At 41.3% G+C, this 27361-nt stretch overlaps 1 protein-coding gene across 1 annotated transcript in view; it reads right to left on the bottom strand.

Moving 5' to 3' along the window:
• The window catches only part of rad50 (RAD50 homolog, double strand break repair protein), a 56637-nt gene that overhangs the window by 11498 nt on the left and 17778 nt on the right, over positions 1-27361 (bottom strand). Inside the window, exons 15-24 of the mRNA XM_080014274.1 lie at positions 26419-26656; positions 20404-20593; positions 17299-17425; positions 16607-16800; positions 15862-15972; positions 12295-12387; positions 12031-12144; positions 11766-11893; positions 11175-11276; positions 7100-7222 (exon numbers count right to left, since the gene is read on the bottom strand). Of these exons, the coding sequence (XP_079870400.1) occupies positions 7100-7222; positions 11175-11276; positions 11766-11893; positions 12031-12144; positions 12295-12387; positions 15862-15972; positions 16607-16800; positions 17299-17425; positions 20404-20593; positions 26419-26656 (1420 nt within the window). The remainder of the gene's footprint in view (positions 1-7099; positions 7223-11174; positions 11277-11765; positions 11894-12030; positions 12145-12294; positions 12388-15861; positions 15973-16606; positions 16801-17298; positions 17426-20403; positions 20594-26418; positions 26657-27361) is intronic.

The raw sequence follows: 27361 nt of genomic DNA, 5'->3' as shown, positions 1-27361 counted from the left end.
TTAGTGTCCTATCCAGGCATACACCAAAGTACTTTGGGTTTAATGGAACTCCAGACACATGTTATCTACAAACACATCCAGTTCCTTCTTCGCTTCCCTGTTGTTAAGGTGGTATACTGCTGACACCGTCTTCCCAGTATTGAGCTGCAGGCGCCACCTGTGGAGGTAGATAGCCAAGATGCCCATGTCCTGGTTGAGACCCTCTTCCATCGCCTTCCATGTAGGTTGACGCAGCATAATGGCTAGGTCATGTGCGTAACCCTATTTCCTAGATCTTGTATCTGGCAGGTCATGGATGTAGATGTTGAAAAGGATCGGTGAGAGGACAGAACCCTCAGGAACCCGGTTTCTCAGTCTTCTGAGCCTACTTCTCTGGCCATTGTTGGTCTCTAGGATGAAGCTGCGGTTTGACAGCATCTCCATGATCAAGTTCACCATATGCCTATCTGGGATTGTCCTCAGTAGCTTCAGATGGAGTCCGCGTTGCCAGACAGTGTCATATGTGGCTGTCAGGTCCAGAAGCACCAGCCCAGCTTTCTCATTGGCCTGAAAGCTGTTTTCGATGTCTTGCGTGAGCAGTGTTACCTGGTCCGCCATTGACCTGCCCTGGCGGAAACCGGCCTGTTCCCTCAGAAGTTGTGGGTCCACCACTGGCTCAATGCGGCAGTGGATCACCCTCTCAAGAATCTTAAATGGGACACAGAGCAGCGAGATGGGTCTGTAGGACTTGGGGTCTTCTGAGGGTTTGTTGGCTTCAGCAGGGCTATGACTGAAGCACGATGCCAGGTCTTGGGGAGCTTGGATCTCCGGAAGCAGGGCCAGAAGAGGGCGCAGAACCAAGCAGATGTTGTTGTACTCTGGTGGATCAGGAATTCCGGGTGGATGTTATCGCAGCCTGGGGCCTTTCTTTGCTTTAGTTTGCTGATGGCCGCACTGAGCTCCGCTGTGGTGAAGTCTCCTGATAGGTTGGCATTGGCACTGGCCGCCCTGGAGAGAGTAGAAACCTTGCGCAATGTCAGGAGGGTGAAATTCTTGTCTGCTCCAGGGAAACGGCCATTCTTGAGAAGCAGGGACGCGATGGCATCTGCTGTCACCGGGAATTTGGGGGGTGATGCTTTTGTGCCAGTCAGCTGGTTGATGGACAGACATGCCTTGTGGCTGGAGTGGGTGAAGTCAATTGACTCAACAACTTCCATACATCTGGCCTTATGAGTCGCATCCAGCCTTTGGGGAAGTGCGGTTGCAGTCACATCTACATCTTCCCTTGAGCTTGCCTGCTGGTGGCCTCGCAGGAGCTGGCTGCATTCTTCATCCCAGCCAGAGATATAGCTCTCATTGCAGCCTCGTGGGATGGATTTCTTTGCTGCCCCTAGGAGGACTTTGCAGCAGCCAGCATACGCAGCGTCCACATCGGCAGAATCTGGGTCCGGGAGACAGACTGATCTTCTTTCTATCTCAGCTGTGTATGACTGCCAGTTGGCCTTCCTGAAGTCCCATCTCCTGACGGCTTGCCTGGTAGTGGCTGCACCAGGGAGGAAGCCTGGATGATGGACGGTGGTGTCATCGGGGGAACCTGTCAAGGATATGTCTCTCCAGTGTGGGGTCAGCGCTGCGGAAGGCTAAGGCCAGGTCCGGGTTAGTATGTGTGTTCCATTGGGAAGAGTGGAAGCTTGGGTGCTGTTTTGCATCTTACAGGAGCAGAGCATTGGCGCCGGGGGCCCCTTGTTGAAGTTGCTGTCTCCTCTACTGTTTTATTCCCAATCACACTGGAACCATGACGCGCCCCTTTTCCGGCGTGTTTGTGATGCACCAGAGAAAAAATGGCATTTCTCCTGGCAATGGGAAAGGTGTCAATCGCCTATTTTTAGCAGCTTGTATTGAACAGTATTATATTTATAAGGTACTTGCCATTCCAAAATACATTGCAAAATGAAAAGCAACAATAATAAGTGACCAACTCTTCTCACTCTTGTTCACTGGAACTCATGGTGCATTAAACCAACTGAATCAAATCGAATAACTAGTTTTACTGAGTGACTCGTCGTATATATACACTACTCACAAAAAGTTAGGTATAGTTAGTTAGGGATTGACATTTTTTGTTGTGGTATACCCACCACTGTTGTTGGCTTTTGTTTCAATAAATTGTTTGAGATGAGGAAATTACCATTGCATGTTTGTACTTAAATGCCCTACGTTCATGATATATATATGTAGCGTGAACTTTTTACATTTTCCATAAATATCACCCAAAAGCCAAATATCCCTAACCTTTTGTGAGTAGTGTATATACACACACACAATGTTGGCCAAATCTCCCTCGCGCACACGCACGGGCACACACACACACACACACGTACACACACGTACACACACACACACACACACACACACACACACACACACACACACACACACACACACACACACACACACACTTTCTTTGGCGTAGTTTCAGCTGGCATTTTATACCTGCGCATTTTCACCAAGAATTGCATGGTTGGTGCACAAAATGTGTGCAGGTTGGCAGTTCTGTAACTTTACTGGAAAGTACACACATCTTAGTTGGTTGTCGAAAAGGGTAAAATAAGTCAATTTTAGTTACATTTTATTAGAAACATTCATTGTGCACTGATGAAATTTTCACTACAACAAATACACCAACTGTAACCAAAGGTTATATACAGAAAAGCAGTTTAACAAAGTTGCATTTGATGAAAAATTCTGCCTCCAAATTTTGTTTAAACAGCAGCTATTAATTGTGTCAATAATACAAGTCCATTGTACTTGTGGGACTGAAATGACATTACTGGGGTAGTTCCCCTCAGTGAGTAAAAACCTTTCCTACTTTGCACCAAAGCTCACTGATAAGCAAGAAACAGACTGTGGTTCTGTTATTTACCTAACAGCAGAAACCAGATGAAGAGATGTGCTAATGATGAACTCTCATCTGTAGGGGTGCAACAGATCACAAAAGTCACGGTTCGGATTGTATCACGGTTTTGAGTCACGGATTGGATCATTTTTCTGATCATCAATAAAATATACAAATATAACTTTGATTTCCATTTATTCTGTAAAACACTTAAAGCAAGAAACTTTTTCCAATGGTCTTAAATGAAAACAAAATTCAAGATGTCCAATGTGTAAATAAAATCTTAAAATATATAAAATATTCAATACTCAATTGTTAAATCAAATTGCAATATGAGGCACACATGATACCTTCTCCTTTAAACATGGTAGTGAATGAAAAAGTGATTAGATACATCCCCATTGAACTGAATTCCAATAAGTAACCAATATCCTGTTCAATTTCTCACATTTATATCAAATACATTTCATGTAAATCGGTTCGAAATTGAGCAATTTACAGTTGATTTTGTACAGTTGATTTTTGTAGAGTTGATTTTCTGCATCTCTCAATACACATCGCAATTGGCGGTCGAGCACACATAGCCTCGACATTTGCGTCACGGTATGTCGTAAAGTAGCAGCAACATAGCGCAACGTATCGTAAACTAGGGTTGCCGCAGGTATCGGTGTTACCAGTGTTACACTGTGTCGGGGCATACACCGATTACATTACTTGCCCACCGCCCCCACCGTCGTTTTGTTTTTCTTTATATATACTACTCACAAAAAGTTAGGGATATTCAGCTTTCAGGTGAAATTTCAGGATTAACCTAAAATGCACTATAACCTTTACAGCTGAACATAATTTGAACTTCTCTAAACTTTTGAATGCACATGTCCAACTGTTCAATGTTTCAGTACTTTTTGCACAACTTTCTGTTCTCTAACAAGGAGCTGAACAGCAAAATTCACGACCAATGAATCGACCAATACATTTCCTGGTTCAATTCGAATTGGTTTTTAAACAGTCCTCTTCATCATGCTGTTCACATTTTGACATCATGAGACCAAGACGACACCTAACAACTGATCAACAGTACCTCGCCATTGCGAGGCCTCAAACAGGATGTTCTCAGAGGGAAGTGGCCACTGAGCTTAGAGTGTCATAGTTTCATCAGCAGGTTGCAACAGAAATACAGAGACACTGGAGGAGACATAGAAAGGCATAGAAGTGGACGTCCTTTGGCCACAACCCACACTGATGACCGCTTCAGGAGGTGAGAGGCACCCAAGTGTCACGTCAGACCATTCGAAACCGTTTACATCAGCGTGGTCTGCGAGCTAGACGACCTGCAAGGGTACCTGACCACACCACCAGGCATCATCGTCTTGCAGGGGCCAAGGAGCATTTACGCTGGACGAGGGACCAGTGGGCCTCAGTGCTGTTCTCTGATGAAAGTCGATTCACGTTGAGCAGAAATGATGGCCGCCAATGATGTTGGAGACGTCAAGGAGAGCGCTATGCATCAGCCACTGTTGCCACCAGACGAGCCTTTGGTGGTGGTGGTGTTACAGTGTGGGCAGGTGTGTCTAGTCAATACAGAACTGCCCTACACTTTGTGAATGGTACAGTGACAAGGCCATACTACCTGAATTACATCATTAATCCAGTCAATGTGCCCCTGCATGAACAACACAGGCCTCATTTCATCTTCATGGACGACAATGCTCCAGCTCATCGAGGTGGCATCATTAGGGAACGGCTGCTGGAGACTGGGGTACCTCAAATGGAGTGGCCTGCACTTTCTCCGGACCTGAATCCCATAGAAAATCTATGGGATCAGCTGAGTCGCCGTGTAGAGGCTCGTAACTCTGTACCCCAGAACCTCAATGACTGGAGGGCCGCCCTTCAAGAAGAGTGGGGGGCCAGGCCTCAGCAGACAATAAGTCGACTTGTGAACAGCATGATGTCGTTGTCAAGCTGTAATTGATGCTCAAGGGCACATGACAAGTTATTGAGACATTGACATTTTTTGTTGTTGTATACCCACCACTGTTGTTGGCTTTTGTTTCAATAAATTGTTTAAGATGAGGAAATCACCATTGCATGCTTCTACTTAAATGCCCTACTTTCATGATATAATATCATTGTAGCGTGAACTTTTTACATTTTCCTTAAATTTCACCCGAAAGCCAAATATCCCTAACTTTTTGTGAGTAGTGTAGTGTGTGTGTGTGTGTGTGTGCACATATATATATATATATATATATATATATATAAAAACAATTTAGTTAATTTTCACATATCAGCGCCAATGGCTATCAAATAAAAAAAACCTCTAATTTGTAAAACATTAAGCCTGTTATTAATAGTTAGTCAGACGCTACAAAAGTGAAAGTGTCTGCTTGTGCGCATAGCAGAGACACGACACAGCCTGCTTATCACAGGAGGAGAGGAGGCTATAGACACCTTAGATCAGGTATTGATCAGGACCTGAGTCCCTCCATCCGTAATTAGCGCCCATGGGGACACTTCGCGCGTCCCGCGCACTGATCCGCGGTTGACATGCTATCCGAACCGCGGGGGCAAACCGGACGGATCACAGATCATCTACGTTCTGTTATGCCACCAGTCATATGCCTACCTGGAAACATTTATTTGGCCTTAATCTTTGAATCTTACATACATGTTGAATAAAGATACACTTGGACAGGTGTGGCAATGTTGTTGCAGGTGAGGTAGAAAATTGGGCAAAATAGATCAAAATAAAAATCAAGCAAAATTTAACTAAACAAAAAATGAAATAAATTGTACTTCCTTAAAAAATATATGTAGAAAAATTAAAGTACACTTTTATATATATATATATACACACACACACACACACACACACACACACACACACACACACACACACACACACACACACACACACACACACACACACACACACACACACACATCTATATATATATATATATATATATATATATATATATATATATTCCCCCCAGATATAGTGATTGTGTCAACCTGGATTACCCACAAGAAAGAAATCAGTTTGGGGTTTTGGTGTAGGACCAGGGGACATCCAGTATACAATATGGACATATATATAGTATAGTATAGTATATAATGCCAATATCTGAGTATAAATTCAACATCTCATAATCAAACTCTATAGTGTTAAGTATGATATCAGAATACTGCCACTGTTCTCAATCAAACTCATTCAAAATCAGTCCTCAATACAGAGACAAATTTTGGTCATACACAATCTTTAAACTGAACAATAATAATGGTGTGTAACAATGAGACAATTTCATAATTTTGTAATATATGATGATATTGAAATATCCCCCAGTCCTTGGTGGGTGTTGTTCCCTCCACCCAATTATCTCTTTAATTTATTTCCATTTTGATGTGTTCTCATTGTTTTTTTTAGTTGTGATTTTGGAATTTTCAGTTTTGTTCCAAAGCTATGTGAGATTAGATTTTAAGTGTATTATTAATACTTTTATCAACTTGTTCACTGAACTGCTGAAAGGATATGTATGCATTGGTCAATTATTAGTTTGTAACAGCTTCAAAGACAAAATCTATGACTAAACAGCAGCTGGTATTTAATGCCCAATTTCAACACCAAAGAAATAAATCTCTTCAGAATAAGTGAGCCAAAAATAAAAACTACAGGTTTCTACAGTTTGATTTAGATGCTGTCATTTTCCTTTTTGCGCAGTAGGGACTATTTTTTAGAGTATGCATAAATGTATTTTTTTTAAGTAGCACAAGACAGTAAAATCAGTCTTAATAACAGCCTGGAAAAATGTAAGTACTGGTGTCAAACTCAAGGTATTTCAGCTATTTAAATATTAACCCTTATCCATGCTATGACTCATAACGAAAAACTTTAAACAAAAAAACACATGTTATTATTACTAACTTAGCATTATGTCTAATTTGATTTATATAATGATTTTTTGTGAAATACATAAACTGAAGTGATCAGCCTTTTCCAGATAAATGACAGAGCAGGACTGTTCCAGTCTCTAAACTCTACAAGCTTTTTCTTGAGAAGTACTTGATAAGATCACACTCAGTGGTAAAGTTTACCATATCAGTTTCAAAGCTACATCTAATCAACGCCGCAGTAGATCAGACGATTTACACCAACCAAGCAACACCAAGCCATGTCAAAACATATTTGGGCGCTGTCAGTGTTGAGTGTGTGAACCTACTTACTGGTCGAGCGCCTTGTAGTAGAGGTCCAGGTCTTTGTTGACCAGCTCGGTGGTCCTCATAATGATTATCTTGTCTCGGTAGCGCTCATCTGCTTTACCGTACTGCTCCTCTCGCAACTCTTTCCTGTAGAAATTCCATTTATGTGAAAAATAAATCATTAGAATAAAAGAAAATAACAACCAGTAATCAGACAAATAATAAGTCTCCATTGAATCAATTTAATGCCATTAACACCATATTCTGCAAATACCAGATCCATTGTATATCTCGATCTGGTTTTTCAATGATTTTGGATCCAAAGGGGAAGATTCCCCTTTTTGGTATGTAAGCATGTGACGTAGTGCTAGACTGGTTTATTAATAGGGGCGGGAATCGCAGAGTACCTCACGATATGATGGTATCGCGATATGTTGCCCACGATAACGATGGTGTCACGATACAGCGATTCTGGATACATTGCATCTATGATACACCAGGATATCTGTGTAACTGTAGAAAAAATACCCCTTAAAAGGTAAAAAGCAGGAATTTTGTATTTATTCACTACATTATGGTGTTTGTTTCAGAGAATTTGAGAACTGAGATGAAACAATGTACTACAAAAATATGCCCTATGTTGAAATAATATCTTAAAATCTTCTTCTTTTTCTTTTAATCAATACTCAATTGTTCAATTAAAGCTTAAAGCAATATGAGGCATGCATGATACCTTCTTCCTTTACACATGGTAGTGAATGAAAATATATGATTGATTCAGCCTAAATAGCTTAACTTAATTCCAATAAGTTACCAGAATCATGTTCAATTGCTCACGTTTATAACAAACCAAATTTCATGAAAACCGGTTCAGAATTATGCCTACCATACACTAGAAGACTTTCAAAAGACTTTTAAAGAGTGAAGTCTGACACCCTCTCACATCTAAAGAAAATGTGTCATAAGCCAGAGTTTTAGTCAGACTATAAGGTTTTGCAAAGACTGGAGACCTTGCAGGGTCACTATTTGCAAGACCACAACTAGATTCCTTTTGAGATTATTTTGCATCCTGCTCCTGGTGGAAATTTACAAGAGGAAAAACTGTTGAACAATGGAGCAGAAACAGAAGCAGCTGCCCTTGTGTGTGCAGTGGTTTGTTCTGAAAAAACAGCAAAAACCATTGCTCGTTGATTAGTCAACGAGCAGCAAGTAAAACCCCTATCCCCACACACACAGGGGAGGAGCCCTTGTTATGACATGTTGTCCATCCTTTCCAGGGCTTGGTCCACCTAGCCCACTCACTACAATAAGCCATTCAGGTGGTGTGTGGTAGGCGAAACCGCCACAATGGGACGGCAGCGGCACGTAGAAGGGACACAGAAGGGCCGTCCAAAGATGCCCTGGAGGCAGCAGCGGGTCAACAGGAGGCCCCAGCACCAACCCTCTCCCAACTGGCAGCAGCAGCACCCGGGGGTCCGTCGGATAACCAGGGGAGAAGCAGCCATAGCAACCACCACGGGTAACTGCTTACAGCTAGCTGCTCCGCCCAGCAACCACCGCTGGGACCATCCAGTAGCCCAGTAGCCAGGCCACCCCTCCAAGCAGCCCCACTAGACTGCTACACCTCCACCAGCCAGCACAGCAGCTTGAGGCCCCATGCTCCTTAAGGGAGGAGGGGGTAGTCAGCATCGTCGCCCTGGGGGAGGGTCACCGAGGGACCATGCTGTTCCGGGGAACCAGGTCCTCTGGAAAGGAACCAGTTCTGTTTTGTGGGACATTTTTGTTGGTTGGATATTTGGCAACCCTGTTTCAGAGTCCAGTGTTTTTATTTGTTTAAGGTATAGGAGCCCTATGTCAGTGTCTGTCCTTTTATGTATAGTAACCCTGTGTCAGAGTGCAGGCAGTTTTTTGTTTTTCTTCTGCTTGGTTGGGGGAGGGGGATGTAGGCTTCCATCAGGGATTATCTCTGGTCTCAGGTGTCGGGGGTATGTGGTGTGGGGATAGTGTGGTTTGAGCAGCCACGCCTGTCCTGGGTCTAGATAATTTGGGCTGAGGATCAGTGTGGCTGTATATCTGTTGCTCGTTGATTGGTCCAACGAGCAACAGGTAAAACCCCCATCCCCACACACTCGGGAGAGGAGCCCTTGTCATGACCTGACCCTGACAACATGTTTCACATAGCCCCCTCTCTTCAATAAACTTGTGTGTCTGCAACCCCATCCTCTGTGCCGGAGGACCCTGAAAACGCCACTCGGGTGGCGTGTGGTAGGCGAAACTGCGTCAGTTTTGATTTAATTATTTCATGTTTTGAGGTTTTAATAAGTAAGGAGTGTCAAGATGCACAGACTCAGCATTGTTCTTCCACCTCCCCGGAATCACCGCCATGTTTACTATCTAGCCGGTTTGGTGCTTCCTGTTTGGTGCTGGAGAGAGTGCACCCATTGGTTGTTGACAATTTTCACATTATTCAAATTTCACAATTTGCATAAGCCAAGACTAAAAGCTTCCGATAATATAAAACATGTTTGTTTTTATCGGAACATCAAAACAAGAAAAAGACTGATTAAAGGCAGCTCGGACTGAGTTTTATGACCACCTTACACGAAACGATCTAGATGACGAGGGCGTGCACCAACGGAGGGAAAACTCTCTAGACTTTATTCCGACATTGGAAATTTGTTTTCGACAGTGAAATCGCTTGAAAAGTTGTTTAGTGCAAGGGCAGTTCAGTCGATTTTGTAGAGAAGTCTGCATCTCTCAATACACATTGTATTTGTTTCAGAGCGGATATTAAACACTCCAATATGGCGGGCGGGCGCGCCGATGCATATCGGCGACATTGGCTGTACCCACAGCTCATTCATGACATAAAGTGGTAAGTCGTAAAGTAGCAGCAACATAGCACGTATCGTAAACCAATTATTGTGCTTCAGAGTAAAACGCAGAGCGCATCTGTCTTATCTAGCTTCATTTCACTACAACTAAATTAAATTTTGCAATGAATCTGCGGTTCACATGCGTGTCAAATCGTGGGGGGTTGATCTGTACGATCAGGGATCATCTACACTCGTTACGCTACTAGTTTAGAGTTTTAATAAAAATATTGATATTTGGCACCAGTGTATCGAAGTATAGTTCCAATATGGATATTTTATGCCATCCCTATTTACTGACTAATTATAAGATCAGCCTTATTAAAATGTCATCATCATCTATAAATGTTCATAGCACAACTTCAATGAATGTTTTAATATTGAATATTTAATATTGCTTAAGCCTTAAAACATAAGGCGTAAAATCACCTTTTCAACAACGAGGAACTTGTATTATGGTCAGTTGTGTTTCTTTCACACATTTTCTAACCATGTTGTGAATAACAGTAACATCACATTTTATTTAAATGCCTTTTTGCAAATTCCTCAATACATCAAAATCTTAACGCTGGCTACAGTAGCAAGCAACAGAACTTCTACTTTCTAGTCTCTTATGTTAGCACAGATGTAGCCAAAAGAGCTGATTTGCAGAAGTGGTTAAGAGTCTTAAAACAATGAAAAAAACACACGGTTTGTGACTATTTTTTCAGCATAACATACAAAGAAGTCTGAGTATATTGTGAGTTTGAGGATCGATAAAAGAACTATCTTATCACCATTAGAGAACCCAGAATCGTGATTGTGGCGCCTCCCCTTGCGGCTGCCTGCGCGAGCACCTAATGTTGATAACGCACATTTTGGTATATTTTTGTATTTTTAGAGCTTATTGAGCTTATTGTGCGTAATCACCGGGTGTCATGACATTTCACTGCATATATGTATGACCGTATGTATATGTATGTGACAAATAATCTCTTGAACTTGAATTTGAACTTAGGGTTGCTAACATGCGCCAGTTCCCAAATTGGTTGCAATTCATCAATTGAAACACATCGTTTCACAGTTATAAATTTGGTTCCATACATAACCTTTTCATGCGAAACCTGGACAGTATAATAAACGAGATCCCACAACACTATCACAAAAACAAAGATCTGAGTCAAGGTCAATTTGTCTCTGTGATAATGAAAAGTGCAACAAGGAGAGAAGACATCTGTCCAACTGACCTGCAGTGAAGAATCTCTTCCTCAAAGCCCTTCTGCCGACCCAGTGCGATGCTGCGGTTCTTCTTCAGGTCCTCCACCTTGTGCTCCACATCACTCCGTTCCCTAGGACACCACACAGGAGATGTTTGCCACCACGTTTGTTTCCAAATACTTCTTTAGGATTTTGGCACATTATCACTGTTGACTTTTGAAGAGGCAATCCATAAAACAGTCTGTGTTGGGTGGATTACACTACAACTCCATTCGAAACTGCACTTAACCTCGTCTAAGCTCCAAGATGGTCATATTCTTTTCAATAAAGTATTGGTTCTTCTTCGAACTGATCCCCCCCCCCCACTCCCTTTTTTGTAAATGTTCATCAGCATCAATAGTTTATTGACCACAATCACAACTGAAACAGGGCAGGGACCATAGCAATGATCAAAATGAGACCAACACTGGCCCGGCATCGCTTTTTCCCCAAAATAGGTAGATGCTAGGCAAATGCCGGTTGTGTGTCAAACTACCAGAAAATTTTTATATTTGATTTTCCAACGCCGCCTCGGTGATGCAACACTGATGACATGACCAGAACAAATTTGTTGCCCTTACTGGCGAAGCTGCAGGACTTGCATGTCACCCCTGTCCTTCATCAGAGCTTCCCGTTTAGCCATCAACTCCTTCAGCTCCTCAACACGCTTCCGCAAGGTCAGGTTGTCCTGCAGCCAGCGTTCCTGAACCTGAGCAACACAGAGAAGCTCTCACGTCAGTGTTTGATCTGTATTCAGCGGTTCACCGGTTAGTTGGACCTCTGGGTTGCACTAATTAGTTAAATGTATAACTCTGATGAAGGAAGAAACGGCATATGTTGGTTTACCTTCTGTGTGTCAATGTCCTGGCGGATGTTTCCCATCTCTTTGCCAATCTTCTCTTTGTGCTTCTCAGCCTCGTGAAGGTGGGTATTCGTTTCCTGAAGCTCACACTCCTTTTGCTGCAGCAACAATAAAACAATAGCTCGCTAAAAAACTCAAATAATTGTTAAAAGGCCACAGCAGGCCGGTCAAGAGTTTAACTGTACACTCCATGCAGGCGATTCATGTTTAGCAAGATGTCCACATATCAATAAGCTAATCATTGTTACCTCTTTGTAGTCTTCTTTGCCCTCCTCGGTATATGTGGCAATGTCTTGTTCCAGTATGCCGATGCTCTTTGCTTTGTCTTTGATGGCATTGATCTGGCCAGGATATCAGAATATTAATTAAATTAAATAATGAGCAGGCTAACTAAGGTGCTGATGTCCAGTAGAAGTGGTCACGGTGAGTTTTAGATGGTAAGAGAAAGGTGAAGAACCAACACTGGACAAGTACCGACGCTGCCCCATCGAGATTGATGGAAATCCTAACGATGACATCGAGATGGATATTGTCTGGGATTTTTCTGTAATATTGTCATATAGCTTTGATGTATTTTGTTGGTCTAGCCGGCATCAAATTAAATCTTAGCCTGTTAACTAGCCAACACTCACATATTACATTACCCCTGACCGTTTTCCTGATGATAGATCACATTTTTGATTTTTCATATTGTGTCCATTTACATTTTTTATAAAAAACATTTTTATTCCAAACGATATGATGAAAAAACCTACTGAAAAACTCCTGAATGTGTTGACAAATACGCTACCACATGTTTGTCAAAAAAATTTGCCGTATTTTGTATTTGCTGAGGCACTTTAAACCGGAAATAGACAATACTAAAAATCAAAAAATGTGACCCATCATCAGAAAAATGACCAGGGGAAATGTAAAATGTGTGTGCTGACTGGTTAACGGGCTGAAGCTCAATTTCTTTATGCCAGGCTGCATTATAGTTAAGTGGTCCGATTTCCTGAAATTATTAGACGGTTCCACAGGGCTCGACAGTGGAGCCATTCACTCACATTTGCGACTAAAAATAGATGCATGCGAACTGTAAAATGTATTTAGGAACATGTGTGCAAATGTATTACAAAATTTGAGCAGCCTCTATTTTATTTTTTATTTTTTACCCAACAAAAAAGTTGATAACAACTAGGGATGTACCAATCCGATATTTATCAGCTGATGAATATCCCCTTGAAACGCCACGGTGAAATGCAATGCCACTTGTTGAACTTGTAGCCGCTACATTGTATCCACAGCCATTCACAACATGTCATAAAGTAGCAGCGCAACGCACCATAAAGAGAGGTTACGTGGTAACGAGTAGCAGCAATCATTGGCAGCTGCAGTATGTCGCCGCTATGCGGCTGTACATCCGCCATACACTGTTACTGTTACTTACTGAAATAAAATTCAGTTACTGGGGGCAGATCTAATCAGCTCTATGCCAAAACATTAACCTTCTGAATAGACAACTTCCTCTGGGACATGTAGGCTCCCATCTATGATTAGGCAACATCAAGTGTAAATGATTTAGAATTTCAGCTTTTGTGAGTTTCTCCAAAAATGTAGATTAGAACTGAGAAGAACTACTTTATTATAGAGATGTCCATACTGTTCCCACTGTTCATACAGTTTAAAGTAAAAATATTACAAAATTATTAAATACTGTTTGAAGCAGAAATAATAAAAATAAATCAAGTGTACTAGTGTTTTAAATTCAAATAAATTAGACCATTTTGCTTGTAAATATCTCAGATTATCCATTTATAAAGAAAAACACATTATTTGATAAATTTTCATGGCGCCCCTAAAGTTCTTTATGCGCTCCTAAATTTTTCAACTTAGGAGCACATTTTCCCTGGGGAAAAAGTAAGAGTCAAGCCCTGTTCCAGCTGATGAGACCATCAGTAATTTTATGAGTGACTTTTCTATACAATGATATAAATAATAGATTTGGCAATGTCAAGTTCAAGTTCAAGAGATTATTTGTCACATACATATGGTCATACATACTGTATATCCAGTGAAAAGTCATGTCTTTCATAGATCTGCATCAAAATGTTCGATCAAGTGAAGAGCAGTGTTCTCAAACTCAAATGACCTGGGGGCTACTGCCCAGTTTTTCTTCTTCTAGAAGGGAACTTCAAGGGAAAACTGGCCTGTATTTTTCTGCATTGTTTCTCACGCACATTAGTGAATTGCCTCGTTATCGTGTTGGAAATCGCTCTCTTATAAGTGTGGGCGATTGTGTAAAATTCCAATCACGCGCATAGAACGTAATGTAATGCGGCAAATGTGGTCGACTCCTTCCAGAAGTGCAGAACTTATTAATTACTAGTAAAGTATTTACACAAAAACATCTGGTTTTTACTAAATTAAGTCCCATAGCAGCCGAAAGCAACAGGGAGTCCCGTGTGTCCCGACAGTGGGGACGGACAGGGTATTTTGGAACGGAACAGTCCCTTAACTCATGTCATGTTTACATTTTTTTTCATCCATATACAGTAGGAAACAAACAAAAATAAATAGATCTAAAAGAAAAAGACAGGCACGGGAGCTGGCACAAACCGCTGTCTGGAGGTGAAATATAAAAAAAAGTTGCCATACAAGTAAGAAACTAAGAAAATAAAATAAATCAACATTTTTCTCCATGAGATTATATTAGATATTGCTATATTATAATCACAAGATTTGCATATAGAGCGGCATGCATGTGGGTGGGCAGGGGGGACTCAGTTTGCCCAGTGCAGCAAAATGCATTGCACCGGATCCATGTGCCTTTTCTTTTTTTCTGAGCACCGGCCCCTCTTAATGTCTCTGCACGGGACTGTAAAGCGGGGAAGTGAGATCCGATCACCAGTAGTTACTCAACAGCTCTGAGCGGAGAGGGCGAGAGCCTCTGCTGCCTCTGCCGCCTCTCTCGCTCCCTCTCCCCCTCTCCTCTCTCTCTGCTCCAATTTCAGTACACGGTATACTGCCTTACACCCTTTCAATGCTCAGATTTTTCCTGGCGGATAAAAAAAACAAAAAATAATAATAATAATCGTCTGTCAGTCATCAATGTCAACGCGATCAATGGAGTCGATTGCTGATCGAGTATTTAATTGTAAATCTGCCCAAGCCTATTCTCATATGATCTATTTCATTCTGTTTCATATTTTGAAAAGAGTACATTGTGTGGATTAATATAGCATTGTGATTTAAAAAAAAAATTTGCAGGCCAGATGTATCAATATAATCACCATTTAGTAGGCCACATAAAATTGTCTGTAGTTTGCGAGACCCCTGACGTAGAAAATTTAAGCAAATGGAAAGTGGAAGAAAACTCAGTTATGTAATAGTTGCACTGTGATGTCTGAATATGAATATTGATTTTTCGAGTAAAAAGTTAAGATACAAGACGCAGAGTTTTAAACAAAGTCACCTGATATGAAGACCCATAGAAGGACAGACAAATAAAACAAAAGAGAGAAGAGTGTACCGTGCTTGGCAAATAATTGATAACAATGTTATCTCCCTCTGTTTGTCATTCATTGAGCCAATACTGACATTGACATTAAATATTAATCATAATGTCATGTTGAAGTGTCAACAATTTAGCCTTTTAAATATAACAATATCAAGATACAACCTGGAACTTCTTTGTCTTGGTTTGAAATCGTACTTTGCTCATAGTTCAAGGAGATTCCATTTTTCTATTTTCAACACACAGGCGACATCGTTTTTGCACAGGATAACTCCGTTATAAGCTCTTGCGTTTGTCCCCAGCCACGGACTGCACCCACCTTCTCCTGTCTCTCCTCCTGCCTCTGCCGCTGGCGCTCCAGAAGCTCCTGTTTCTCCTGCTGCAGCCTCTCCAGCATGGAGGACAAGGGGGAAAGCTGCTCTTTGGCCTCCTGCACGGAACAGAAGTTTCAGTCATGTAGAACAGGATTCCCCTGCTACACTTCTTTCCTGAGAGAGCAATATTCTAGCTCATTTATTATAAAAAAGTAGGGCATTGAAAACAGAATTTGTTTTCAATTTATTTGTTCTGAGCAGAACCATTTTTTTTTTTTACATTTTCAATGTTTCCTCAAACCGCTTTGGAGCCTAGATACAATGAGACGCACACCAACTAGCTATTAATTTAAAGAGTACTTTTTGGTATTCTACTAGAAATGTCCCCACTGCAAAATAAATTGCTTTAAATGGGAGATAGTTGGTGTGTGGATCAATTCTTTGTTCGTCTGTTTTTATAAGCGACTTCAGTACAGTTTTCTGGATGTCGCTTTCCTTGCTTCTTAATGGGACGTTATACACGTCGTAAAATACACGCCATATTGTGATACATGATTCAATTTACTGGTACTTTTATGGCATCAATACTGTATGTTTCTTTTCAGCATCAGTGAGCCAAAAGCTATATGAGAGGTTAGTACGGGAAGCTTAAATACATCCAGTTGGTGTTCATTTTTCATTTTCAAGTCGAAGAGGAGACTTTCTTTCTATTTTAAAGCAGTATGCTATGTTTGTGAAGCTCTGTTTTACCCTGATCTCCCTGGTCAACGCCTGGATCTCGGCGGTCATTTCTACACTCTGCTCCTCCAGCTGCTGCTGCTTCTGCATGTCACTGCTCAGCTGCAGCTTCTCGCCACGCGTCTCGTTCACGGCGCTCTTCAGGGTCTGGATCCGATCCTGCTGATCCTGGATCAGCTTCCGTTTCAGCTCCATCTTACTTGATGCTGCGGGGACAGCGCACACACACATACAGCGCACACACACTTTGAGTTTCAGTTGTGTGGAATGTATTCATTCTCAAGTATTTTTAATGCAATGCAAGGCAAGCATTATGGAATTTCTAATGAAGTGTGTGAAAAGCATGTGAGGGGAAATTGACAAACTAGCATAACAAATTGCAGTTTTTAACTATTGATATGGATGAAAATCAACAAAAAATAACCAAAAATATCCCTACCATCTAATGTGACCAAGAAAAATAAATACATAAGTAAACTGATCAAAAGACGGCATACTTTCAAGAAAATAATTTGACCATCTTACAGTGAAGATGGGTGTAAAAACCCAAAAGTCTGAGAAAAATTCTGGGATTTAGTGTAATCCACCCAACACAAACAGTTTTATGGATATCACTTTAAGCTAACACACTTAACAGGTATTCATCTTTACATCTTTGTATGTATTTATTCCTCTCTGTGGGTATGTGTGCACAGCGTTCATACTGGTGTCCAGCTTGTGCTGTGTCTCCTGTTTCTCTTGGCTGACTTGCTGCACGGTTCTGGTGAGGTCCACCCCCTGGAGCCGGGCGTCCTGCTGGGTGATCTTCCTCTCCACCTCCTTCAGGTCCATCTGGAAGGAGAGACAGAAAGGAGCGCTCAACAGAGGACAAGAGGAAAACTAGGGACTTTTCACTGCTGAGTGAGTCCTAAAGTTTAAGCACTGCTCTGTGCTTTCAATCCTCCATTACTTTTACTGAATAGTATAAATTTAGACCATGAAGTTGGGGTCAGTAGAATATAATCATTAACATATAATCTTTTTTTCTTTTCTGCATTAGAGATGAGAGCAAGCATGAATGTATAATATGGCTTTCTCAATGGCATCTTTTTTTTTCCACCTGATAGAACAGGGCGATATATCAATATATTATTGATATTGTGATATGAAAATAAAATAAAACTGGGATTTTGGTTCTCGTAATATTGTGATTTATAGGTCAGTGCTGTCTTTAGTGATGCATTATAGTAAAGCAATGCAGTTTTCTGCAACTTCATAGACTAGGTGTTCAATCAACATCTATTTCTAGTAGGGGTGGGAATTGCCAGGGATCTCACGATACGATCACGGTACTTGGGTCCGGATAGGATACTATCACGATTCTTTATGTTTTTCAATAAACCAAGTATTGCAATACAATACTATGATATATTATTAATTTCTTTCTAACCTGACTGCAGTAAAATACAATATTTTAATACACAAGAACAAGAATCTTTTTTCTCCGTTTTTGTCTTCTTACAACGCTGATGTCATGACATAAACTTGCAACCTGTAACTGTCATTGATTTTGAGTAGGACACAAAGTACAACTTAATAACAACATAACTTTTTCAACATGGAAAAAACATTTTCAAATTTCACTTTTAAGTGTAAATATACCTTTCCATTATATTGATATGGTACTTGCCATTCCAAAATAAATTGCAATCATTCATCTCTTCTCACCCTCATTCACTGGAACTCACCTCATTCTCTCACCGTGCATTAAACCAACTGAATCAAATCGAACAACTAGTTTTAACTTAGTCTTAAAATAGAGTCGAACCTTTCATCACGAGTGGAGCTTGTGATGTGCCCTACCAGTACGAACAACCAAAGCAGATGCTCCGCTGAAAAATTTCACCGGCGTGGAAGTCACTAGTGATGGCCGATCAAGCTGAAGACTGGCGAATTCCAGTCACCAACAAATCAATCAGTGCATCTCACGTTTCATATCTTAACATTACGGTCACATCTTTGTGCTTGATTATTACTTCCCCGCTTCATTTTAGCTCAACATTGCAGCGTTATGCCTCGGTGGATAATAAAGTACTGCTGCGTATCAGTGGATGTTGAGTGAGTGAGCGGAGAGGGAGGGGAGCGGTTACAGACCACAAGCACAAGGTCATAGCATCTGGTCCAATCTGAGGAATGTAGTTTAAGTATGGAATATTTGTACGGTATTGTTTTGTGTTGATTGTTTTTCGTAATTAAATGACAATAATTTATACACACACGCACACACACACAGTATATAAGGGGTGTCATGATTCGACTCTCAATTTTAAGGTCACGATTTGATTTTGGATTTAAACATTCTATGCGGCTATGCCATTGTTAGACTATCTAACAATGGCAAAAAATTTAGAAGAGTTTTGGCAAAACGTATATACTTTTAAATAATAAACAATAGGTTACTTATTACACTACTTTTAAGTTACTCAGCAAAATAAAAGCCAGAGTGGAAAGCAGGTAGTAAAAGGCAAATTACTACCTGCAGCTCTGCAGCTCCAATCAGAGCGATCTTCTCTCCAAACAAAGTAAATAAAAACTATAGATGTATTTCCTTTACTCAGTTTCCTGCTGCTGCTCTGCTGTGGAGCAGATCGCTCCTGAGAAAATCCCACCCGGGTTCTCAGAGCCTGGGGGCAAATACCCCGCAGCCCAGCACAGTCCACAAGCCGATGGTTGGGAACCTCTGCACTAGAGGACATTCCGTCGGTGTTGGTCGGGTTTATTTCCAACTTTCAGCACCACATCTGTGGAATTACTGGACATTCTGATCAACGGCGAGAGAGAGGGAGACGCGCCAGTGCGCGTCTCCCTCTCTCTCGCGTCTACACTCTCTCATGCGTCTACACTAGGGCTGCACCATGAAAGTTGACAAGTTGAAACTCAGTTGGAAACCCATCAGTCAACTGAGATTCTTCAAGTCGAGCCGGCGTTTTTTTGGGGGTTTTTTTGTCAGTCAGTGTGCATTATAATAACAGGATGAAAGAGATGGAAGCTTACAAAATGCACAGGGATAGCATTTCAATCAGGGATTAAAAATAAGGGGAATCATTAATATATTCTTATAAATGTGAATTGTCCCCGTTCGGACACAGCTCTCCGTGCGCCTCGATGGCGGAGAGCAACACATTACACATGAAGAGGGGGTAATTGGGGAGAGAGAGCAAGGGTCCGTCTGTCTATGGAAATGATAACAGTCACATTACGCATGGCGTAGACGAATGTCGCTGCTGACTCATTGAGTCATTTGTTGTCGTCACTAGTTTTTCTTTGGGACTTCCTGGTGCCGATTCCAGCTCCACAATATTTCCATTGGAAACCGTAACAAAGAACAAGTGGTTTAACTGAAGGAATTTAATTGATTTTATTATTCCATTACCAAAAACTGTAACTCGTATTTGCAATTTATATAATAAAATATCGACACTTGGTGTCCATGTATCAATACAATATCACCACGCAAAATATACTATGCTAGTATACTAAAGATACTATGCTGTACCAATTTTTTCCCTACCCCTAATTTCTAGTGCGTAAATATCTTGAAAGCACCATCCCAAAAATATTACAAAATTATCGATATCAACGTATTTGTGACAACATGTTGTGGTATTTTGTTTTGTCAATACCACCCAGCCCTACCGCCTGGTAGAATTTATTTTGAACTTCCTTTTCGTGACACTGATAAAATAAAGTAACCTCTTGTCATTTATGAGATAAACAGCAGGACACAATATAAAAGGACAGTAACATAGACAGACTGTGTGAGACGGTACCAGGTATCGATCCATGAGAGCGATGTCCTGCAGGCAGGCCTTTGCCGTGTCCTCCTCGGACATGAGGAGGGACAGCAGGGTCTCCCGCTCCTCCACGTCGGCCTTCAGCCTCTCGATTTCTCTGTTGACAGCCTGCAGCCGGTTCCTCAGCTCGGGTAACTCCTTCTCCTGAAGCGCAGCGATAGACAACCTGAAGGAGGACGTGAAGTGGAGAACACAGAGGACAGGCTTAGTTATACCAGGCATCACATAATAACGCCACATTTTATAATACCATGCCAAAATGTAACAAATATCTAAGTAATAACACTCGGATATAATAGGTTATAAGTTTTGCCCCATTTTGTAAAAATCCTTAACAAAATGCAGTGGTTTGTGTTATTATTATGTATTAACGGGGGTTACAACAAAGTAAAAGTACAAAAGTGTGGCACTTGATAATGAGTGCAGCGATTCCAAAATATGGATCTTACTACATAAAGATAAGATGTATTACCTTTTGCGAAGTTATTACAAAATGTGGCATCATTACATAATGAGTTGTTACATACCTCCACCAGAGCTTATATCGATTTCACCATCTTTCACATGACCAAAGCGCACTGGTTCACAAAATGCTTTATTTTATTATTATATATATTTTTTATAATTTCTGGGCTCTCTCTCATCTTGGGAATTATTGGATATGAATATAATTTTTCTTTCTTTGATCAGCAACATATTGGCTAAAACGGAAAGTGCTTTTGTAGGTATATGAACTCTGATTTTGTCTTTATTTAACTGGAAAAAAATGAATTATGGCCAATTTTATGGTAACCAAGATTTTGGTAAAAGGTTCACGAGGGGTGATGATCCAAATGACCATTGATCCAAAGTGCGTGCGTTGGACTCACATAAGTGTCCAGGGTGAACAAATGTACCAGTTACTGCACCAATTGGTCAATTGATGTAGTGTTTGCTGCCTGAGAGGTGGATGTGAACTAATCCGTCAGAATTGGTTGCTGTAGCTCTTACAGTTTCTGAGACACTTTAAGGGCAGAAAACTTTATCCCAGCAATTCCAACAGGGTCCTGGCGGTGGGTAAATATATACAGTTTTTACACCAAAATGATCAGGAAGAGTATACCCGGGATTTTTTACACTCAGGCAAACCCGCTAAAAATAGCCGACATTGAATCGGTGATTGAAGCATTTCCCATTGCCGGTACACGAGTATCCTGGCGTGTCACGTACACCTAACAAACACGTTCACCGGTCCTTCGCTGCATGGTTCGGAGAACGGCTTGGGGCGGTGCTGGAGTGGCTCGGAGGCTGGCGGGGAGCACAGGGCTCTGCGTTGTGGTCCCCACAGAGCAGTCCCCACACTCAAAACATGTCATGGTCCCATGCAGAAAAATGATTGATTATGGTTTTGGATTCTAAATGGGATATGAAATGATCGAATGATACACGGATATTCCTGTCTATTTACGCGCCAATGTCCAGAACTTCAACGCACGTAGCATCCTGCCGGTATAGGGGGAAAAATTAGCATGTCTAACATGTTTCCATCACAGCCGATTAGAGCCGAAGCTGATTTGCTCAATTGTAAAATAGCATGAACCATAAATCCCAGAAGGACAAAGACACTTAAATACTGAGATGAGCTGCCTTTAAAAGGGAGGGGAAATATCTTAAGATTGTGTGTTTGAGCCATACCACTCCACCTTCCCATGCTAAGGGGGAAGTTAGCAGACACCACTAATACAAAATACAAAAATTAATCAATGATTTTATCTCTTTGAAAATTTACTTTAGCAAGAAAATCAATATGATGATTGAAAAATGAATGCTCCAAAATACTCTCAAGCCCTGGTTATACCTTCGCATGGGCAGGGCACGGTGCCTTGCGCCGCTCGCACTTGGCGCTTAAAGTGCAAGCGCTCCCTTGTAAGTCGCTTTGGATAAAAGTGTCTGCTAAATGACTAAATGTAAATGTAATGTTAAAGCTGGCACAATCTCCATTGCAGTATTCTCAGAAACCACGGGTGGCAGTTGAGGGAAAGTACCATGTGAAGAAGGAAGTAGTAAACAAAGAGGAGCGCTAGACAGCACGCAAACATGACTGCACGCACAGCATGGGAGCTTGTGCGGAGGAGGAATAGCTGTTCATGGTGGTTGAACCGACAAAAGCGCCGAAAAGTAGAAAAGTAGCAGGTCTGTCATCCCGCTCAACGCAGAGACAGAAGAGGGGGGTCGAAGTTATGTCTCGCTCAGCATTCTATTACAGAGGAACATAATGAACCGTTTCGTTCAAGAAAGTAGTCACAATGTGTAATTACTCTCATTCATTGCACGACTCTCTTAAATGAAACTGCACATAAATACCAATAAAAAATGTTAACTTTTATCTGTAAACTGAACTTTACAACAACGCTGTTAATTTACAATATAATAACCAAACCTTCATCACCTGAGTGAGCTGTTTGCGTATACTATTTTGTCTCTGGGTCAAAAAGTAATTGGTAGACTTTGAATTTCACATCTGAGGTGATTTCCCATCGCTTCCAATACATTTCCAGGGAATGTCCCTCGCGTCAAAATTCGCAATGTCGTGCAGATCCCCACACGCCATGGCAACATCATGGCATGTGCACCACCATGGAAGATATAAACCTAGCTTTACTCTCCAGTGTGTGGGGGGAAAGCCAGAGGACTAGTCTGTTCTATGAGCATTGAGCCCCATCTACTGGTGAAAACCTGACAAGAGCTACTCACAAGTCTTGATGATCCAGATGGGTTTGATGAAATACAAATATTAATTATAGAATACTGAATATAAATAGAATATAATTAATAATTGATTTATTTTTATGTACTCTCGTCACCATTGTAAATGAGGGCATGCCCTCAATGATTTTCGAGAATAAATAAAGGTTGAAATAATGAATGAATAGAAAATTACAATATAGGACATTAATATAGAACATAAATATAGAATCTACAACATCTAGACCAAATTTGAGTTGGATTTACTTTTATTAATTGAATAAATCAAAGATGGTCAGGCAGGTACCATTAAAAACAAATTGTTTTGGATTATATAGCAAATATACTTTTTGTTAACTTCAAGCTTTTTTGGTGGATTTGGAATGTGCAAAAATGTTTAACTAGAGCCCTTTTCCCACATGGAATCCATAACATTGCTAGATCAAAAAATATCCGGCAAAGGCTTTACAGAGAAGTTCCGTATGGAGTCTGTTCCCAAATTAGATGACTGTTATGGACACTGTACGTAAGGTAAGTAAGTCCATTATGTCCAGTGTAGATGCGATTGTTTGGACAATCTGTTGGCAACGGACGTACAATCTGAATCTGTTAAAATTTTTATCCTGGCTCTCAGAGACCAGCACTCCAACCTGTCCTACACTCTCTCCCTCCGGAGAAGGAATGTCCTCCACACGTTCTACCTCTCCCTGTCTGCTCGTTCCCTCTCCAGCCCCGCACTCCAGTGCAGCCTGCGGGCAAGAGAAGCGCTTGTGCCTGATGTCCCTGCACCGCACCCCAAACTCTAAAAAGACACGTCTCGGGTCTGACTGGCATTTTTAAGAAGAAAAAGAATAAAATTGAACAATATAAAGACCTGTCTCTGTAGAGACTGGACGTGTTTAATTTTCTCATCTTTGTAGCTGAGCGCAACAGTTCCTGCAAAACAAATTATATTTTAAATATTTGTACGAAATAGATATTCATAAAAACCCACTATTTCTGCTTGGCCGGTATTTGGATTCGGCTCCAGACCTACTTTATGTGCTTGTCCTGGCAATGTCACTGCTTCCATTTACAAACACCAATTCACAACTGTACAGTAATTTTCGCGTAAATGATACAAGGTCGAGAGTTTAAGACATTTCACTGCATATACACTCTCACAAAAAGTTAGAGATATTCGGCTTTCGGGTGAAATTTCAGGATGAACCTAAAATTCACTATAATCTTTACAGGTGAACTTAATTTGACCTTCTCTAAACTTTTGAATGCACATGTCCAACTGTTCAATGTTTCAGTACTTTTTGCACAACTTGCTGTTCTCTAACAAGGAGCTGAACGGCAAAATTCACCATAGGTGTTTGATCCATGAATCGACCAATTACTTTCCTGGTTCAATTAGAATTGGTATTTAAACAGTCCTCTTCATCATGCTGTTCACATTTTGACATCATGAGACCAAGACGACACCTAACAATTGATCAACAGTACCTCGCCATTGCCAGGCTTCAAACAGGATGTTCTCAGAGGGAAGTGGCCACTGAGCTTAGAGTGTCACAGTGTGTCATCAGCAGGTTGCAACAGAGATACAGAGACATTGGAAGAGTCACAGAAAGGCATAGAAGTGGACGTCCTTTGGCCACATCCCACACTGATGACCGCTTCATTGTGAACAGTGCCCTGCGGAACCGGATGATGAATGCCACTCAACTCCAGGCACATTTAAGGGAGGTGAGAGGCACCAAGTGTCACGTCAGACCATTCGAAACCGTTTACATCAGCGTGGTCTGTGTGGTAGACGACATGCAAGGGTACCTGACCACACCACCAGGCACAGGCATCATTGTCTTGCATGGGCCAGGGAGCATTTACGCTGGACGAGGGACCAGTGGGCCTCATGCTGTTCTCTGATGAAAGTCGATTCACGTTGAGCAGAAATGATGGCCGCCAACGATGTTGGAGACGTCAAGGAGAGCGCTATGCACCAGCCACTGTTGTCACCAGACGAGCCTTTGGTGGTGGTGGTGTTACAGTGTGGGCAGGTGTGTCTAGTCAATACAGAACTGCCCTACACTTTGTGAATGGTACAGTGACAAGCCCATACTACCTGAATAACATCATTAATCCAGTCAATGTGCCCCTGCATGAACAACACAGGCCTCATTTCATCTTCATGGACGACAATGCTCCAGCTCATCGAGGTCATATCATTACAGAACGGCTGCTGGAGACTGGGGTACCTCAAATGGAGTGGCCTGCACTTTCTCCAGACTTGAATCCCATAGAAAACCTGTGGGATCAGCTGAGTCGCCGTGTAGAGGCTCGTAACTCTGTGCCCCAGAACCTCAATGACCTGAGGGCCGCCCTTCAAGAAGAGTGGGGTGCCATGCCTCAGCAGACAATAAGTCGACTTGTGAACAGCATGAGACGTGGTTGTCAAGCTGTAATTGATGCTCAAGGGCACATGACAAGCTATTGAGACATTGACATTTTTTGTTGTGGTATATCCACCACTGTTGTTGGCTTTTGTTTCAATAAATTGTTTGAGATGAGGAAATCACCATTGCATGCTTCTACTTAAATGCCCTACTTTTTACATTTTCCATAAATTTCCCCCGAAAGCCAAATATCCCTAACTTTTTGTGAGTAGTGTATGTATGAACGTATGTAAATAAACCTCTTAAATGTTGAGTGGGGAAATTTACAGAACGACTTTTACGGTACATCAACACCGACTACTGTTCCCACATTACTCCAATATGGAACAGTGGATTTACAGCTTTCATTCCATGGGGCTTAGTGAGCAAAACATCTCGTCTGTGAATATAACAAATAATTCCACATAAATTAATTTGTAATGCAGAGATGACTAATAATGACAAAATTGTGGAGGAAAAGAGTAACAGGCTGACCTGCGACAAGGTGGGGATGCTTTTCTTTTGTCAAATTTTATTTTGCCACTGATGCATGTGTCCGTTTCTCCTGAACAGTGTTTCATTCAGAAAGTTTGGTGGCATTCTCAAGTGTACGCATGTAATAACCAGTGGCATAAATGTGCTTTATCTTTTCCGTGCTATGTACACCAATGACTTTCAAATTAAAATGGCAGAGAAATTTAGATAGGGTGTGAAATATCACACGATTACAAAAAAATTGTCATCAGTAATAAATCGGCAATATCAATTTAAGACACTGTACGTTAGATCTTCATTCACAAAGGGTTTAAACAACGCCATCACGGACAAAATGTCCATATGATCTCCTCACCTGATCGGTTTGAGAGCCATCATGTCATCCCTCCTGCACTCCTTCCTCTTCAGGTCCTGTTCGGTGTTCTTCAGCTTGTCGGGGACCAGACGCAGCTTGGACTGCATGTCGCTGATCACGTCCTGCAGCTCCGGCTCTGAAGGAAAGGTGCGCTGGCACACGGGGCAGCACGGCTCCCGCTCCTCCGTCAGCTGGCTGATGAACTGGGTGTAGACCGCTGTAGCCCCCGCCAGCATAGCTGAAGGGAGCGAGGGAGGTTAGATCACACTGTGTATCCTCTCTGAGTACCATAAAGGAGGGTGGGGGAATAGTAATAAGTTGAAGTAATAAAGCTAAGTAAACCTTTATTACTTAAAAGTATTACTATTCAAGCATCGCGTTGTAATGTAGTTGTTCCTTTTTCCACACTGACTCAAATTACATATTTGTTTACAGATTTAGATTACTTAGCTACAATTCTGCTTTTCAGTTTATTCAGAAATAAGACTTGGAAAAACTGACTAGACTTGTGACATTATCCGAATTTACTTTGGAAGAATTAGTTTAATCAATTTGCTGGTAATGTTCCATGGTCTTAGAATAAAAAAGTTAACTAAAATGAAATTAATGTTGATATTGAATAACAATAGTTTAATTGAATTGGCGCCTGTAAATCATCAGAAATTACCTATGAATCATGACATTATCAAATCCGAATCCATAAACTGCATCTTTTGTTTTTCTTTCCATCAAAATCATTTCAGACCTTGTAAAGGGAGAAATTTTGGATCCTTGTCTTCTTCATAAATTTAGACAGCAGACAAATTGTGTATTATTAGGATATGGCCTTGTGAATAAAACAGAAACAAAGAAATCTAAATGACAGAAGACATACATTCCTGATGGCTGTAGAATACTTGTTCTTTTGGCAGAAATACAGTTGTATTCTTGGAGCCAATTGGCA

This window comes from Zeus faber (genome assembly GCF_960531495.2).
Source record: "Zeus faber genome assembly, chromosome: 14".
Lineage (NCBI taxonomy): Eukaryota > Metazoa > Chordata > Actinopteri > Zeiformes > Zeidae > Zeus > Zeus faber.
Note: the sequence above shows the minus strand (reverse complement) of the source record. Positions and strands in the feature narration are given on the sequence as shown.